The following is a 17554-nucleotide window of genomic DNA, read 5'->3' as shown; positions in this document are numbered from 1 at the left end:
GGCGCTTTCCCCTGATAACTCCCTTCCTTCCCACCGGCACTGTCAACAAACAAAATAACTGATGTCAACAACAACCTAAGGTAGACCAAGTTATTCATTTATTAAAGGTAAGACAGAACACACATGGAGCATATCAGGTCTAGGGTATGTTAGCTTATTAATATAGACACCTCCAGACGCCTCCAGACACCTCCAGACACCTCCAGACACCTCCAGACGCCTCCAGACACCTCCAGACACCTCTAGACACCTCCAGACGCCTCCAGACACCTCCAGACGCCTCCAGACACCTCCAGACACCTCTAGACACCTCCAGACGCCTCCAGACACCTCCAGACACCTCTAGACACCTCCAGACGCCTCCAGACACCTCCAGACACCTCCAGACGCCTCCAGACGCCTCCAGACACCTCCAGACACCTCCAGACACCTCTAGACACCTCCAGACGCCTCCAGACACCTCCAGACGCCTCCAGACGCCTCCAGACGCCTCCAGACACCTCCAGACGCCTCCAGACACCTCCAGACACCTCCAGACGCCTCCAGACACCTCCAGACACCTCCAGACGCCTCCAGACACCTCCAGACGCCTCCAGACGCCTCCAGACACCTCTAGACACCTCCAGACGCCTCCAGACACCTCCAGACACCTCTAGACACCTCCAGACGCCTCCAGACATCTCCAGACGCCTCCAGACACCTCCAGACACCTCCAGACACCTCCAGACGCCTCCAGACACCTCCAGACACCTCTAGACACCTCCAGACGCCTCCAGACACCTCCAGACACCTCCAGACGCCTCCAGACATCTCCAGACGCCTCCAGACACCTCCAGACACCTCTAGACACCTCCAGACGCCTCCAGACATCTCCAGACGCCTCCAGACACCTCCAGACACCTCTAGACACCTCCAGACGCCTCCAGACACCTCCAGACGCCTCCAGACACCTCCAGATGCCTCCAGACACCTCCAGACACCTCCAGACGCCTCCAGACATCTCCAGACGCCTCCAGTAGAACAAAATAGAACAGACCATATTGAACTGTTCTAGTCACTAAAAAACCCCTCCGGTGGTGTCACTGACAGTGCCAGCGAGGCGTGGCACTGTCTCGCCCCCTCACACAGATACTGTGACACTCTCCTGGGCTTTGGGTAATGAGAGCCTCGAACCCTTTCCTCATTTTGGTGTGAAAATGTGGAGGTTGCGGGATCAGGGAGCCGGTCGGCCGAGCGGACAGCACGCTGGACTTGTGATCCTGTGGTCCCGGGTTCGATCCCAGGCGCCGGCGAGAAACAATGGGCAGAGTTTCTTTCACCCTATGGCCCTGTTACCTAGCAGTAAAATAGGTACCTAAGAGTTAGTCAGCTGTCACGGGCTGCTTCCTGGGGGGTAGAGGCCTGGTTGAGGACCGGGCCGCGGGGACACTAAAGCCCCGAAATCATCTCAAGATAACCTCAAGAAGATCATGCGCGCGCCCCGCCACGCTCTTCCGTCCTACACACCTGCAATAATTGTTTACAACGTTCCCAAACCTTCCACCAGGGGGGGGGGGAGGCAACATCTTCCCCCATCAACATACAGAAATATTGCAAGTTTGAAGCCGATAAACGACCGGGCCGCGGAGTCGCTGAGGCCTGGAATCACCTCAAGGTAAGGATACTTGAAGGTATCTATAGATATCAACCTATATCTGTTTAGGTATCTATAGATAACAACCTATATTTGATTAGGTATTAATAGATATCAACCTGTATCTGTTTAGGTATCTTAAATATCAACCTATATTTGATTAGGTATCTATAGACATCAACACATATCTGTTTAGGTATCTATAGATAAACCTATATCTGATTAGGTATCTATAGATAACAACCTATATTTGATTAAGTATCTACAGATACCAGAATACTATATTTAATTAGGTATCAGAAAACACCACAAATTCTGAACTTACCAATCAACTTTCAGTGGAACTAATTAACCCGATACCACCGTTAAAGGTAGCCAAAACTAGGCTACACAATACCCCATTAAAGGGCCTCTTAACTACGTCTTAACTACCTCTTAACTACCTCTTAACTACTCTTAACTACCGTACGCGGTAATCAGCACCATTCGTCAATTTCAGATCCAACAAAACCCCCTTTGAGTGATTTTTATTAAAAATACACAAAAACCACAGTGGTAGATTTACTCATCGATGAATTATTGATCCATGGACGTTGTCTGACTCAACGGGTTATTCATCGCTCAGCGCCTCTTCAGCACAAGCAAGATCAGCAGCGTCCTCTTATTGATTAATTAATTACTCATTCAGCAGCCCTCACATCATCCAGGAATACAAAAAAATAACGCCATGCCCTAACCCAAAAAATGCCCTAACCTAACCAACCAGAGGACCCACTAACAGAAAACGGGACATAACATCAAGTTCGCAAGCCACAACCATTTTCTTTTACCCAAGACCAACGAATCCACATTTCTGTACCAGAGAAACATTTTGTACTAGTCAGTATATTAGACAACCGTCGGTTAGTAAGGCGGAGTCCAAGAGCCAGAGCCTCCATCTTACAGACAAACACTAAACACACACACATCAAGAACATTAAAACCAGACAGGCAAAATCGACTGAATAATAAAAACAAAAAGTCCCTTCTGAATTAATTTTGGGAGTCGTTAAAAACAGAACTGATTATTTGAGACAATATTCGGCCGACCCTTGGCCGGTGGGCCCGGGTCAGCGGTGCCTGGCCAATCAGAACTCTGTAAATTTCCATTCATCTGGCCAATCAGAGCCATGCAAATTGCTAAACCTAGCCAATCTGGGCCGCTGTGGGCTTGCATGAAGCTCTCTGATTGGTTCGTCACAAATCAGTCTTTTGTACATTGCCGATCAGAATGTAACAACCCCTATCCCTCCCACCAGAGCCAATCATGGTGCCTATCCCTACACCCTGGGGCAATCAGAGCCCAACATCCTCCTCTCCCTACACACAGGGCGGCCGAGCAGAACGCTACAATCCATTTTCCCTACGCTTGTGGCTAATCAGAATGCTACAACTCCCTCCCCCCTACGCACTTTGCCAATCAGAAGACATGAAGCCATCTGTCAGATACGATCAGCTAGTTTAAACTCCCGGCCAATCAGATCACTGTAAACTATCCTCTTTTAAGCCAGAAAGGAAATTGTAACAGCCATCAGATTACTAGAAACTCTCATTAACTGATCAATCAGAACACTTTAACCTCATGAACACTAGCCAATCAGAACACAGAAAGAACTAATGGTGGCTAGGCTATAAAAGCAGTGAAAGCGCTTGTGTCGGACAATCAGAGCGGCATAAGATGGCTGGCGAAACGGAGCAGTGTAAGCACTGTTGGCTGGCCAATCAGAACAATGCCAGGCCTCCTCCTGCTGACCAATCAGAAGAGTGTCAGGCCTTCCTTGTGTCTCCCCTTAAACAAAAATATTCTTAACACCTTAATTCGGGCGTGTGAGTGGTTGGGGGGGGGGGGAGAGAGAGAGAGAGAGAGAGAGAGAGAGAGAGAGAGAGAGAGAGAGAGAGAGAGAGAGAGAGAGAGAGAGAGAGAGAGAGAGAGAGAGAGAGAGAGAGAGAGAGAGACGGAGACAGACAGAGAGACAGACAGAGAGACAGACAGAGAGACAGACAGACAGAGAGACAGACAGCGAGACAGACAGACAGACAGACAGACAGACAGACAGACAGACAGACAGACAGACAGGCAGACAGACAGACAGACAGACACATTCCAGGTTAAACTTCCTCATGACAGATATAGAGAGGAATGTGTTATGAATGACAAGCTATTGACCTCTGAGTGAATGAGCTCACTCACTCACTCACCAGAGAGCTGACCGGACTATTTCTACACTCTGAGAAAGACTTAATACAACTCAACTTACAAGACTTCGAAATAACCCGGAGGTATATATAACCTGGACGAGTTAAAGCTACTGAAAGAATATAAGACAGACTAACAACAGGAAGTGAAACATGGAGCTGGAGGAGATGAACAAACTCCTCCAGTCCAGCAAAAGACTAATGACACAGCTTAACAGACAGACTTCTGAATGCTGCAGACATTCAGAGGTCTAATGAATCTAATGGATTATTATTAATAATAATTATTAATATTAATAATTTTAATAATAATATTGGATAAAAATAATGAATAATGGTCATTCTAATTTATTAAGGCAAATGATTCGAACTATGACTCCATGGTAGTGTGGGAAGACGCAGACAAGCGTGTTGTTAGACTTTAACTCAAGCAAATGCCAGGTTGTGAGACAAGGAGAGGGGGACACCAGCGAAATACATAATGAGGAGGAACCCCTTGTGTGGGAGAGACGATTTGGGAGTGTTTGTAGTTCCAGGACAGAGACCAAACCCCCCCCCTCTCTCTCTCTCTCTCTCTCTCTCTCTCTCTCTCTCTCTCTCTCTCTCTCTCTCTCTCTCTCTCTCTCTCTCTCCCCAACTCCTCTCCTCAAACGCACCTTCCCATCGTATGACACTTGGACGCTCGGGGATTGAACACCGACCTGCATGATGCGAGACCGTCGCTCTACCATCCAGCCCAAGCGGTTGGGCATATACTAGGACTAGGAAAGGTCAGGTATGGTTGATGCCAAACAAAAGTATATGAGTACAAAACGTGGACTTCCTGTACGAGATTACTACGGGTTCACCATAGCCCGTGCTACTTGCCCAACTCCTGTGGCAGGTAAGTCCACTACGGGCTCACCATAGTCCGTGCTACTTGGATCATAGCGGTGACCAAGACAGAATATCTTAAAGACTCCAGCCCAGATAATTGCTCCAGATCGTCGTATCTCATTACTGGCGGGTTAGTAAAATGTCATAATACATCTATCAGGTAACTGACAGGTATCTGGTACTAGGGGGGGCGGGGGGGGGGGAGGGTATAAGGGCCGAACTGGTCCACAAACAAGTCCACCCCGCCCCCCCCCCCCACACCCGACCACTCTGTGTACCCAAGGATTTCTAAAGACACATTAAGGGGGACCGGAATAGTCTTGAAGTCTCTCTCTCCTGCATTAATGAGTCTTGAGTTTAGTCTTTAATTAAGAACCTGGGATAAATAGTGTTAGTCTAAAGAGTCGCATTAAAAGTCTTAAATTAAGACTTTTGAATTAATAAAATCTACTAATTCTTTCGATTGGAATTTTGGAGAAGAATTAGTTTTAAAGACTTGAAAAAACATTAAGATTTAAATTAAGAATAAGACTAATTAATACTCATATATGAAACATAGCTAAAGATCTTTAGGATATCTATATCTATAAAAAAAAAACGTTATCTGTCTATGGCTGGAGGCCAAAGGCTTGTAGCTAGCCACACTAAACTTTGCAGGGTGACTGATGACGGTAGGGGATAGTAATAGGGTGGTTGTGGGTTGGTGCCAACGCCCACAGGATGGGTATGGCGCCCACCACCGCCCACAGGATGGGTATGGGGTCCACCACCACCCACAGGATGGGTATGGGGTCCACCACCGCCCACAGGATGGGTATGGGGTCCATAATAAATGACTAAAAGTAGCTTGTAGGAGGGCACAACGTCTCAAGTAGTAGTCAAGGTGGTGTCTATCACTCACTACAGGTTCTGTAACCTCTGTCTGTGTCTGGCCAGCAGCTGGTGTGGTCCAGCAGGTGGTGTGGACCAACTGGGACACCAATGAGAACAGGAAATCATACTTGATGCTAGTGAGTAGACAGTCTGGTCCAGCCTGACGTTATTGCTCTGTCTGCAACCAGCGGTGCTCTCTCTCTCTCTCTCTCTCTCTCTCTCTCTCTCTCTCTCTCTCTCATACCTACACTATGCAACTACAGCAGCAAACATCTACACTATAAATCACACCGGCTCAAGACGTGGGTCATGTGGCCGTGAGATGTCCACAACTAGATCAAGGATGCTGTGAAGGAAGGGAATTTTGTAATAAAGATTGACGAAATGATTGTTTGCTTGTGCGCACGCGCACGCGCGCGAGTGTGTGTGTGTGTGTGTGTGTATTCACCTAATTGTGCTTGCGGGGGTTGAGCTCTGGCTCTTTGGTCCCGCCTCTCAACTGTCAATCAACTGGTGTACAGGTTCCTGAGCCTATTGGGTTTATCATATCTATGTGTGTGTGTGTGTGTTTACTAGTTGTGTTTTTGCGGGGGGTTGAGCTTTGCTCTTTCGGCCCGCCTCTCAACTGTCAATGAACTGTTTACTAACTATTTTTTTTTCTTTTTTTTCCACACCACACACACACACACACACACACCCCAGGAAGCAGCCCGTGACAGCTGACTAACTCCCAGGTACCTATTTACTGCTAGGTAACAGGGGCATTCAGGGTGAAAGAAACTTTGCCCATTTGTTTCTGCCTCGTGCGGGAATCGAACCCGCGCCACAGAATTACGAATCCTGCGCGCTATCCACCAGGCTACGAGGCCCCTAAGGCTGTGTGTGTGTGTGTGTGTGTGTGTGTGTGTGTGTGTGTGTGTGTGTGTGTGTGTGTTTTACATGGTTTGCACCACTGCAGAACCTCCAAGGATTAGCATGCACAGTTAAGTTAACGAACATCAAGAACTGAGCCTTGCCACAGCTCAGTGCCCAGCAGAGAGAGAACCTCGTTCTCTTCTGGTTCAAAACCCTGTATCACAGAATACCCCCTGGAAGAATGGTAGACAGCTAGAGTAGGACTACACATGTGTATCCACCCTGACACCTATGTATCCTTTGCCGTTTGACCAGGAAAGTGGTGCAAGTACAGATAACAAATCCACAAGGGCCGTGACGAGGATTCGAACCTGTGTCCGAGAGCATCCCAGACGCTGCCTTAATCGACTGAGCTAAGGCAGCGTCTGGGATGCTCTCGGACGCAGGTTCGAATCCTCGTCACGGCCCTTGTGGATTTGTTCATTTGATGCATCACGCTATTGTGATTTCTGTGTGTAGTAGAGGTAACAGTTACAATGTACACATTTCTTTACACAGTAGTGGAGACACTTGCCCTCTTGCAGCAAGGGAACCACGACCGTTCTCAAAAGAATGATATTCTCGGCTCATTGAGACTACCAGAGGCCCAGAGCTGACAGTCATCCAGTTTCAACACCTCCATGTGGTGATCCAGAGAGGAAACGCCTGGTGTGTCCTCGGTTCCTGTCCGGAAGCTCAGCAGCTCCAAGAGTCACATCCTCTAACCTCACACTGTATGCACCAACTTGCAACTTTAAACAATCTCTAATAAAGGAAACTTAAAACAAAAGATGAGTGTAGTAGGATAAAAGACTACAGAACCTAATAAATAAATAAATATATATATATATATATATATATATATATATATATATATATATATATATATATATATATATATATATATATATAAATATATATATATATATATATATATATATATATATATATATATATATATATATATATATATATAAGCTGGTTGGGTTAAGTTAATAATGTCCCTTGTATAATATTCTTATCTAATAAAGTCTTTGTCCATAGCTTGCATTCATGTCCTTTTGTTTAATTATTCAATTGACATTCATTATCAACAATTTTTTCACTTTTTTTTTAAATCCTGGATACCTGGATCATATCTATAGTGGGTTGTGGGCGTTGTTCTAATCTCCAATCCGACCCTGGGTCTGGCTTGACTTGTGAGAGCTTGGTCCACCAGGCTGTTGCTTGGAGCGGCCCGCAGGAGCACCACAGCCCGGTTGGTCCGGCACTTCTTGAAGGAAACAATCTAGTTTCCTCTTGAAGATGTCCACGGTTGTTCCTGTAATATTTCCAAACAATATTTCCTGCAATAACTTCAGCCACGTTATTGTGACGCCTCGCCTGTAGTCTGGTACCTGCCTGTTGGGCACTCTCTCGTCCAGTCATGTGTACTCCTCTGTACTTCTCTCTGTTCCTAAAGTTTCCATTCTAATATCTTTTATTGTACCATGTCAAGAACTTTTTGACAGTCAAGAAAGATGCAGTCTACCCAATCCTCTCTCTCTTGTTCTTTATGGAGGTGATACACAACTCCATGAGGGTCGTTATGGGACGTTTGCCTTCATTAATGCCGTGTGTGTGTTTGTTTACATACATAATGTTATGCACATGTGTGAGTGTGTTCACCTAGTTGTGCTTGCGGGGGTTGAGCTCTGGCTCTTTGATCCCGCCTCTCAACTGTCAACTGGTGTACAGGTTCCTGAGCCTATTGGGCTCTATCATATCTACAATTGAAGCTGTGTATGGAGTCAGCCTCCACCACATCGCTGCCTAATGCATTCCATTTGTTAACTACTCTGACACTGAAAAAATTCTTTCTAGCGTCTCTATGGCTCATTTGGGCACTCAGTTTCCACCTGTGTCCCCTTGTTCGTGTGCCCCTTGTGGTAAATAGCCTGTCCTTATCTACCCTATCAATTTCTCTGAGAATCTTTTATGTAGTGATCATGTCCCCCTCTAACTCTTGTGTGTGTGTGTGTGTGTGTGTGTGTGTGTGTGTGTGTGTGTGTGTGTGTGTGTGTGTGTGTGTGTGTGTGTGTGTGTGTGTGTCCATCCGGCCACCAGAGACACATCCGGCACGATGCACGACAAAGGTCCATATAACCAGCCATCACCACCACCACCACCAGTAACCACCAACAACCATTCTCTCCAACAATGAAACAGGTGACACTGCCCCCCCCCCCACCCAAGGAGGCACTCAATGGCACTGAGCTGCACATGAACCAGTCCGAGTAGTTAAGGTAGTTGTGGATCACTAACTACCCGGCAACTATACTAACTACCCGGTCTAACTACTCGGAGGCTATACCCTGATTGTCTTCCGAGCGCTCGGAGCCTTAAACATAATTACTTGGCTGAGCGCTCGGAGGCCAATCTAAGGTATTCTTTAAATACTGTCATGTTCTTAGCCTAATCTCACTTGTTCTTTGAATCTAAGAATGTTCCTCTAACTAATCTAACTAACCTAACACCAAGCTGTTCGTTAATTCTTGTACTATTCTTAATCTAAGTCATTCTTAAGAGCCTTGCAATAATCATGCTTTGATTCCTCCACTGTGTCATATAGGCCTGGTCTGAAGTGTCATATAGGCCTGGTCTGAGGTGTCATATAGCCCTGGTCTGAGGTGTCATATAGGCCTGGTCTGAAGTGTCATATAGGCCTGGTCTGAGGTGTCATATAGCCCTGGTCTGAGGTGTCATATAGGCCTGGTCTGAGGTGTCATATAGGCCTGGTCTGAAGTGTCATATAGGCCTGGTCTGAGGTGTCATATAGCCCTGGTCTGAGGTGTCATATAGGCCTGGTCTGAGGTGTCATATAGGCCTGGTCTGAAGTGTCATATAGGCCTGGTCTGAAGTGTCATATAGGCCTGGTCTGAGGTGTCATATAGGCCTGGTCTGAGGTGTCATATGGGCCTGGTCTGGGGTGTCATATAGGCCTGGTCTGGGGTGTCATAAAGGCCTGGTCTGGGGTGTCATATAGGCCTGGTCTGGGGTGTCATAAAGGCCTGGTCTGGGGTGTCATATAGGCCTGGTCTGGGGTGTCATAAAGGCCTGGTCTGAGGTGTCATATAGGCGTGGTCTGAGGTGTCATATAGGCCTGGTCTGAGGTGTCATATAGGCCTGGTCTGGGGTGTCATAAAGGTCTGGTCTGGGGTGTCATATAGGCCTGGTCTGAGGTGTCATATAGGCCTGGTCTGGGGTGTCTTATAGGCCTGGTCTGGGGTGTCATAAAGGCCTGGTCTGAGGTGTCATATAGGCCTGGTCTGGGGTGTCATATAGGCCTGGTCTGGGGTGTCATATAGGCCTGGTCTGAGGTGTCATATAGGCCTGGTCTGGGGTGTTATATAGGCCTGGTTTGAGGTGTCATATAGGCCTGGTCTGGGGTGTTATATAGGCCTGGTCTGAGGTGTCATATAGGCCTGGTCTGGGGTGTCATATAGGCCTGGTCTGAGGTGTCATATAGGCCTGGTCTGAGGTGTCATATAGGCCTGGTCCGGGGTGTTATATAGGCCTGGTCTGGGGTGTCATATAGGCCTGGTCTGAGGTGTCATATAGGCCTGGTCTGAGGTGTCATATAGGCCTGGTCTGGGGTGTTATATAGGCCTGGTCCGGCGTGTCATATAGGCCTGGTCCGGGGTGTCATATAGGCCTGGTCTGGGGTGTCATATAGGCCTGGTGGGAGGTGTCATATAGGCCTGGTGGGAGGTGTCATATAGGCCTGGTGGGAGGTGTCATATAGGCCTGGTGGGAGGTGTCATATAGGCCTGGTGGGAGGTGTCATATAGGCCTGGTGGGAGGTGTCATATAGGCCTGGTGGGAGGTGTCCTGGACAAGTAAACTCACTGTGGTCAATACTGTTGAGAACTCCGCCAAAAGGGATCAATAGAGGTAGTGTAAACCAATGTCCCTCAGCCCTCGTGGTGTACACCAGGAGAGTACCTCAAGTGTAGGTATCCTGGCAGGTACACTGCATGTGTGTAAACTCCAACACCTCCACACTGCACAGTGGTAAACCAGATGTGCAGCCAAACACACTCAACACACAACACAAACAGCAATACACGAAGCTTACCTGTAGACAAGGTCCTGGGGTGCGTAGAGTGCTATACCACCAGGAAGGTCAGCCTGGGGTCAGCTTGGGGTCACACTTAAGACACTGGCCAATCAAAAGCGCCCCGCCGGTGTCCCTGCTTAACAAGCCAACCAGCTACACACCACTGGAACGAACCTTAGTCACGCTTTCTTATTGGTGCAATCGCGTCATGGTTTAACAAGTGGCCTGTTGAAGTGCCGGGCTAGACCCTGGGGCATGCAGGCGCCGTGCCCTGCATGACACGGGGTAGACACGGGGGAGGCCACGGAGCGGTGACAGGGCCACGGAGCGGTGACAGGGCCACGGAGCGGTGACAGGGCCACGGAGAAGGGGGTGTGCGCCGTACCAGTTACGGCCGACGTCTAGCGAGAGTGTGGCCGGAGCGGTGTGAAGTCTCCCCCGTGGCAGAAGAGCAGGGGTAACACCTGGGCATGCGTGCCACCCCCACAAAGGCACACACACACACACACACACACACACTCTCCCCCCACCACACACACCCCTCCGCAACCCCCCACCACGGGCACAGCTCGCTATAGCGACCACCTTCCACTCTGAGCCTTGCACCAGTACCGGACGGACTCTCTTTCCTTCCTCTTTACTTACGCGTGATCCACGGGCGCTCACGGGCTGCCTACACCTCACTACACTCACCGCAACACTACACTTCACTATCAGCACCCGCACGGGAACACCAGGAGCGTGAAACACTACACAACACCAGCAGAGCTCCGGCAACACGCAACTCTCCACCACCGCTCTCAACTTAAGAGCACCAGACGCGCGTGCGTGTGTGTGTGTGTGTGCACGCAGTCACACGCCACTCGGAGGGTTTCCTTGCACCTTATGGGCCCATTCACTCCTTCACTTTGTTCTTCACTTGCACATATTAGTTTCAATCATCACAGATGTATCTTCCCCCATTTCCGCCTTCTCAGTAGGTCTCCTTTGGAGTGAGCACCTCTCGCCCCTCACTCGTATCTCTCGATCACCTAGAAAGAGAAAAATGACAATATATATAACAACAGGTATAAGGAAAACAAGAGAAAATGACAACATTTTGCAACAGGTATTCAACAGGACTGAGTTCAATGTGGAGAAGGACATTGAAAAGGCACTTTAGAACAAGACACTTTAGAACGCTGACTGTGACCTCGGCACACTAGAGGGTCCCCAAGAGTCACCAAGAGTCACCAAGAGTCCTCAAGAGTCGCCAAGAGTCACCAAGAGTCCCCAAGAGTCACCACCCTCGTACCAACTCCTCCGGCACTATACGCCAAGAACCTGTCCTTCTCTACTAACCAACCAACCGGTTACCGAATGTTTCCGTTAACACGTCGTAAAAGACACATGGTCACTGTACCCAGGACTAATAATACGAATCACGGCTGGGAGAACAAGACAAGGTTGTTCCAGGCCGTTAATCACCGGCGTCAACCAGCTCCTCCTCGAACGATGCTCTTGTTCTCCCTCGTATTGACACTTCCTCTGGTTCTTAAATCTAAGTAAGTCTCCTACAGCCTCCGGATCTCACTCCCCAAACGCTTCTACAGGTGAGAGAGCCACAGACAACCCTCATGCACACGACAACATTCTCGCTAACAAAAATTCATCTTTAAACTGCTTAATTTATATCTAGAATAAATAATTGAAACTGCAGAAGGCCTATTGGCTCACACGAGGAAGCTTTTGTTGACCAGACCACACACTAGAAGGTGAAGGGACGACGACGTTTCGGTCCGTCCTGGACCATTCTCAAGTCGGTCTTGAGAATGGTCCAGGACGGGCCGAAACGTCGTCGTCGTCCCTTCACCTTCTAGTGTGTGGTCTGGTCAACATAATTTAGCCACGTTATTGTGACTCGTCGCCTGCACGAGGAAGCTTTTATTTATTATCCACCCAAACTCAATCATATACGTGTCTAACCTACGCTTGAAACACTCCAGTGATGCCAAGTCTGCAATGTTACCAGGTAACTTGACCCAGATATTAAGACCCCTGAGAGGAGAGCTCCCAGCCTCGTCTCTGTGCTGACACACGGAACATGTGCATCTAATCCCCCACGGCACTGCGAGCGAGATCAGGGAGACTGGTCCACGACATACAAAATACCCAAGGAAAATGACAGGGTAAACAAGATGAGGATATTTTAAATATTTGGGACAAAATATCGTGTCAAAACTGTAAAAAAAATGGAATTAACTGGAAACTGGTGTAATGGAAGCTGACGCGCCCTTGGAAACACAAACAGAAACTGTCTCTATTTTCCGCTTGTTACAACTTGCTATATTGGTTGTTATAACTGGTTAGGTGTTAAAACTTGTTCGAACGTTGTACCAACGTCGTAGTTTCGGTGTGTGTCCAAAACCCACATGTCGATCGACACATGTGGGTTTTGGGCTGCTAAAACAAATGAACACATGACCTAAATACCGAGAGGCGAGACCCAGAACCATAGCTCAACTTCCTAGAAGCGCAGCTGAAGGCACGCACGCACACCTAGAATTTACCTGTGAATGGTGCGAGAGGTCGGAGAGCGCGCACCTACGTAGCAGTCTGGAGGGACGAGAGAGACCAGTGTAGGTAAATTACTGAGAGAGTTGGTAACGACGGCTCGGCCGCGCTCGGCCTTCCAAGAAGAGCTCGGCCCGGCCAGGGGACGCCCGCGGGGGCCAGGCTATCTTGCTGCTATCATACTGCTGGATATCGCACACTGGGGTTTTCTTGACTGGCTTCAAGCAGTTCTCTCTGTCTCTCTGTCTCTCTCTCTCTCTCTCTCTCTCTCTCTCTCTCTCTCTCTCTCTCTCTCTCTCTCTCTTTGTCTCTGTCTCTCTGTCTGTCTCTCTCTCTGTCTCTCTCTTTGTCTCTGTCTCTCTGTCTGTCTCTCTCTCTGTCTCTCTCTTTGTCTCTGTCTCTCCCCCCCCTCTCTCTCTCTCTCTCTCTCTCTCTCTCTCTCTCTCTCTCTCTCTCTCTCTCTCTCTCTCTCTCTCTCTCTCTCTCTCTCTCTCTCACCTGAAGGTATATTTGCAGCTGTATAAATGTTTCCACAAGTAGGCGATAATGTGTGTGTCTCTCTGTACTCACCTAGTTGTGCTTGCGGGGGTTGAGCTCTGCCCTTTCGACCCGCCTCTCAACTGTCACTCAACTGTTACTAACTACTAACTACCTAATGTTTTTTCCCACACACACCTCCAGGAAGCAGCCCGTAGCATCTGTCTAACTCCCAGGTACCTATATACTGATAGGTAACAGGGGGGCACCAGAGTGAAAGAAACTCTGCCCGTTGTTTTTGCCGGCGCCCGGAATCGAACCCGGGACCAGAGGATCACGCATCTAGTGTGATCAGCCACCGGCTCCCAAAGAGTCAGCTAAATATATAGCTAATCTAATAGCTAGAGAAGCGGGCCTTAGGAGCTGAAGCTCGACTATGGCTCACATCTAGAGGTGTGAGCCACATCCATTTGTACATCTACAAACGTGTCTTATCAAGCGAGCAGGCAGTCTCCTACTGATTACCCTGCATCCTGCTCCAGTCTGGCCTGCTGCTGCCTTCTTAACTACTGTAGTCCGGCCTGCCTGCTGCTCCTTGCCGGCATCTCGGAAGGCTAGTAGTCCCAGCCAGACACAAGCCAGCCGGATGGACGGCTTCTCCACCAATCACTAGCCACATTACAGGCACCACAGACCGAACTATCCGTGGGTAGAGTGATGAGACACTAGCCAGAGTGTACAGGACACACTACCCAGAGTGTACAAGACACACTAGCCAGAGTGTACAGGACACACTAGCCAGAGTGTACAAGACACACTAGCCAGAGTGTACAGGACACACTAGCCAGAGTGTACAGGACACACTAGCCAGAGTGTACAGGACACACTAGCCAGAGTGTACAGGACACACTAGCCAGAGTGTACAGTACACACTAGCCAGAGTGTACAGCACACTAGCCAGAGTGTACAACACACTAGCCAGAGTGTACAACACACTAGCCAGAGTGTACAGGACACACTAGCCAGAGTGTACAGGACACACTAGCCAGAGTGTACAACACACTAGCCAGAGTGTACAACACACTAGCCAGAGTGTACAGGACACACTAGCCAGAGTGTACAACACACTAGCCAGAGTGTACAACACACTAGCCAGAGTGTACAGGACACACTAGCCAGAGTGTACAGGACACACTAGCCAGAGTGTACAGGACACACTACCCAGAGTGTACAAGACACACTCAGGCTCGGCTACAAGTCCCTAGGCAAGTTCACACCGCCTGCTGACGCAGACTTAACCAAATATACACTATCACCAAAGTTTACCAACTGACAGGTAAATACATTACAATTAAATGTATAAAACAAAAATTTGCATACGTCGCGTCACTATATAATCGAATGGGACAAAATCACGGAATTCAGAGATAACACCTTCAATGGAGACGAAAACGTGTGTTTAAGTACTTCATTCATAATGATGTGATGCCGGGAATCTTGGCCAAGTATCTAAAGTTAACTTACTGTAGGTGCAGCTGCCGCCCAGTTGGGTGGGTGTGGAACACATGACTGTAAAGCTGCCGCCCAGTTGGGTGGGTGTGCAGCACATGACTGTAAAGCTGCCGCCCAGTTGGGTGGGTGTGGAACACATGACTGTAAAGCTGCCGCCCAGTTGGGTGGGTGTGGAGCACATGACTGTAAAGCTGCCGCCCAGTTGGGTGGGTGTGGAGCAAGACTAGTAAATCTAACTCACCGCAGAAGTAAATTGCCTTGTATGGCAACCTGTCCTTAGGCCAGGCTCGTTAAAGCAGCGACCATCCCGCAAGACGCATTTATGAACTTTTAACACATTGTGTAATAAAATAGGTTTGTTCTCATATTTAAGTTCTTATTAGCATATTAAAGTTCTATGTAGGTTCTATATCTACATATAGATATATCACAACTATATATATAACTACATATATATAACTATAGATATAACTGCATATAGTTATATATGTATAAAGTTCATATTAAAGTTTGGTGTAGGTTATAGGTTCTGTTGGCGATTATTTGTATTTGTAGTACGTGGGTGAAGCAGTTACGGAGCGGTGATTCGAACAGTCGTCAGCGAACCACTGCTCGAGAAATGTTTGAACATCAACTGAGAGTAGTTCAGACCGTCCTCAACAACACAGGCCAAATGCTCGTTAATTCAGCCGCCAAATTCTCAGAGTTTGAATGAAAAACGGTTTACACACGACTCACAACTGATGACGTCCGAACACTTCCGGAACAAGTGCTTCACTGACGACTTGTGTTCGAACCACAACGCTGTAAATGCTTCACCCACGTACTACAAATAATCGCCAACAGAACCTAAACACCTAACCTAACCTATGCCTATACATGCACAATATGCTAATATATTATAATATTAATTTATACTTGAGAAAATTCCCGTTTTGAATGAACAGCATGTTAAAATTTATGAATGCGTCTGTGGGGTTGACCGCTGGATGGAATGGACTTGAGTCGAGGATGGGTTGCTGTAGATGCTTCACCCACGGACTTCAAATCAAAATTATCACCAACAGAACCTAAACACCTAACCTAACCTACGCCTAACTATACATAGCATTTTAAGATATATAATAACGTTAATATATAAAGGAGATCAAACCTATTTTTAATGCATAGTACATAGTTCACCGCCCCTTGGGGGACGGCCGCAGCTTTAACGAGCCTTGGGTGGAGTGGTGTTTTTCGGAATGAAGTCGTTATCACTCATCGACAAAAGGTTGGCGGCTCTGGGTTAACAAGCATTTGACCCTTGTTGACGCAGACGGACTGTGTACAGAGGTCGCCTACAGTAAGGTAAGTGTGTCCTTACCTTAGCCTGGTCTTAACATAACCAGCCCCCCCCCCCGCCCATCCTGCAGGAAGCGGCCGTAACAAGGACAGTCACACAAGGATATATATATATACCCCGAGAAGCGTACCCAGCTTATCTGTGTATAGTCATGGAGTTTACTTCACGTCCTGTTGTTTGGCCAGAGCTGGAGCAGTTACTGCTGGCTCACGACACTGTGGCACCCACACTACTCTCCTGAGACAAGGTCACACAGGGTAACATAAGGTGACACAAGGTCACACAGGGTAACATAAGGTGAGACAAGGTCACACAGGGTAACATAAGGTGAGACAAGGTCACACAAGGCAACATAAGGTGAGACAAGGTCACACAGGGTAACATAAGGTGAGACAAGGTCACACAAGGCAACATAAGGTGAGACAAGGTCACACAAGGCAACATAAGGTGAGACAAGGTCACACAGGGTAACATAAGGTGACACAAGGTCACACAAGGCAACATAAGGTGAGACAAGGTCACACAGGGTAACATAAGGTGAGACAAGGTCACACAAGGCAACATAAGGTGAGACAAGGTCACACAAGGCAACATAAGGTGAGACAAGGTCACACAGGGTAACATAAGGTGAGACAAGGTCACACAGGGTAACATAAGGTGAGACAAGGTCACACAAGGTAACATAAGGTGAGACAAGGTCACACAAGGCAACATAAGGTGAGACAAGGTCACACAGGGTAACATAAGGTGAGACAAGGTCACACAAGGCAACATAAGGTGAGACAAGGTCACACAAGGCAACATAAGGTGAGACAAGGTCACACAGGGTAACATAAGGTGACACAAGGTCACACAAGGCAACATAAGGTGAGACAAGGTCACACAGGGTAACATAAGGTGAGACAAGGTCACACAAGGCAACATAAGGTGAGACAAGGTCACACAAGGCAACATAAGGTGAGACAAGGTCACACAGGGTAACATAAGGTGAGACAAGGTCACACAGGGTAACATAAGGTGAGACAAGGTCACACAAGGTAACATAAGGTGAGACAAGGTC

The 17554-nt window shown here is 47.9% G+C and overlaps 1 protein-coding gene across 5 annotated transcripts in view; it reads right to left on the bottom strand.

Annotated features, from left to right (window-relative positions):
* LOC123771953 (BMP-binding endothelial regulator protein) overlaps positions 1 to 17554 on the bottom strand; it is a 197411-nt gene that overhangs the window by 124154 nt on the left and 55703 nt on the right. For 3 of the 5 annotated variants that reach the window (XM_069324323.1, XM_069324321.1, XM_069324322.1), the window contains exon 2: positions 10629 to 11641. Coding sequence is in view for 2 of the 5 variants with exons in the window: in XM_069324318.1 (XP_069180419.1) it covers positions 7640 to 7648 (9 nt within the window). In the remaining 3 variants the exon portion in view is untranslated. Of the gene's footprint in view, positions 1 to 7639; positions 7665 to 10628; positions 11642 to 17554 lie in introns of those variants that run through there. The other 2 variants (XM_069324318.1, XM_069324319.1) reach the window with 2 other exon arrangements.

Source organism: Procambarus clarkii, chromosome 14 (genome assembly GCF_040958095.1).
Source record: "Procambarus clarkii isolate CNS0578487 chromosome 14, FALCON_Pclarkii_2.0, whole genome shotgun sequence".
In the NCBI taxonomy this organism is placed as follows: Eukaryota; Metazoa; Arthropoda; class Malacostraca; order Decapoda; family Cambaridae; genus Procambarus; species Procambarus clarkii.
This window is presented reverse-complemented; position numbering and strand designations above follow the sequence as displayed.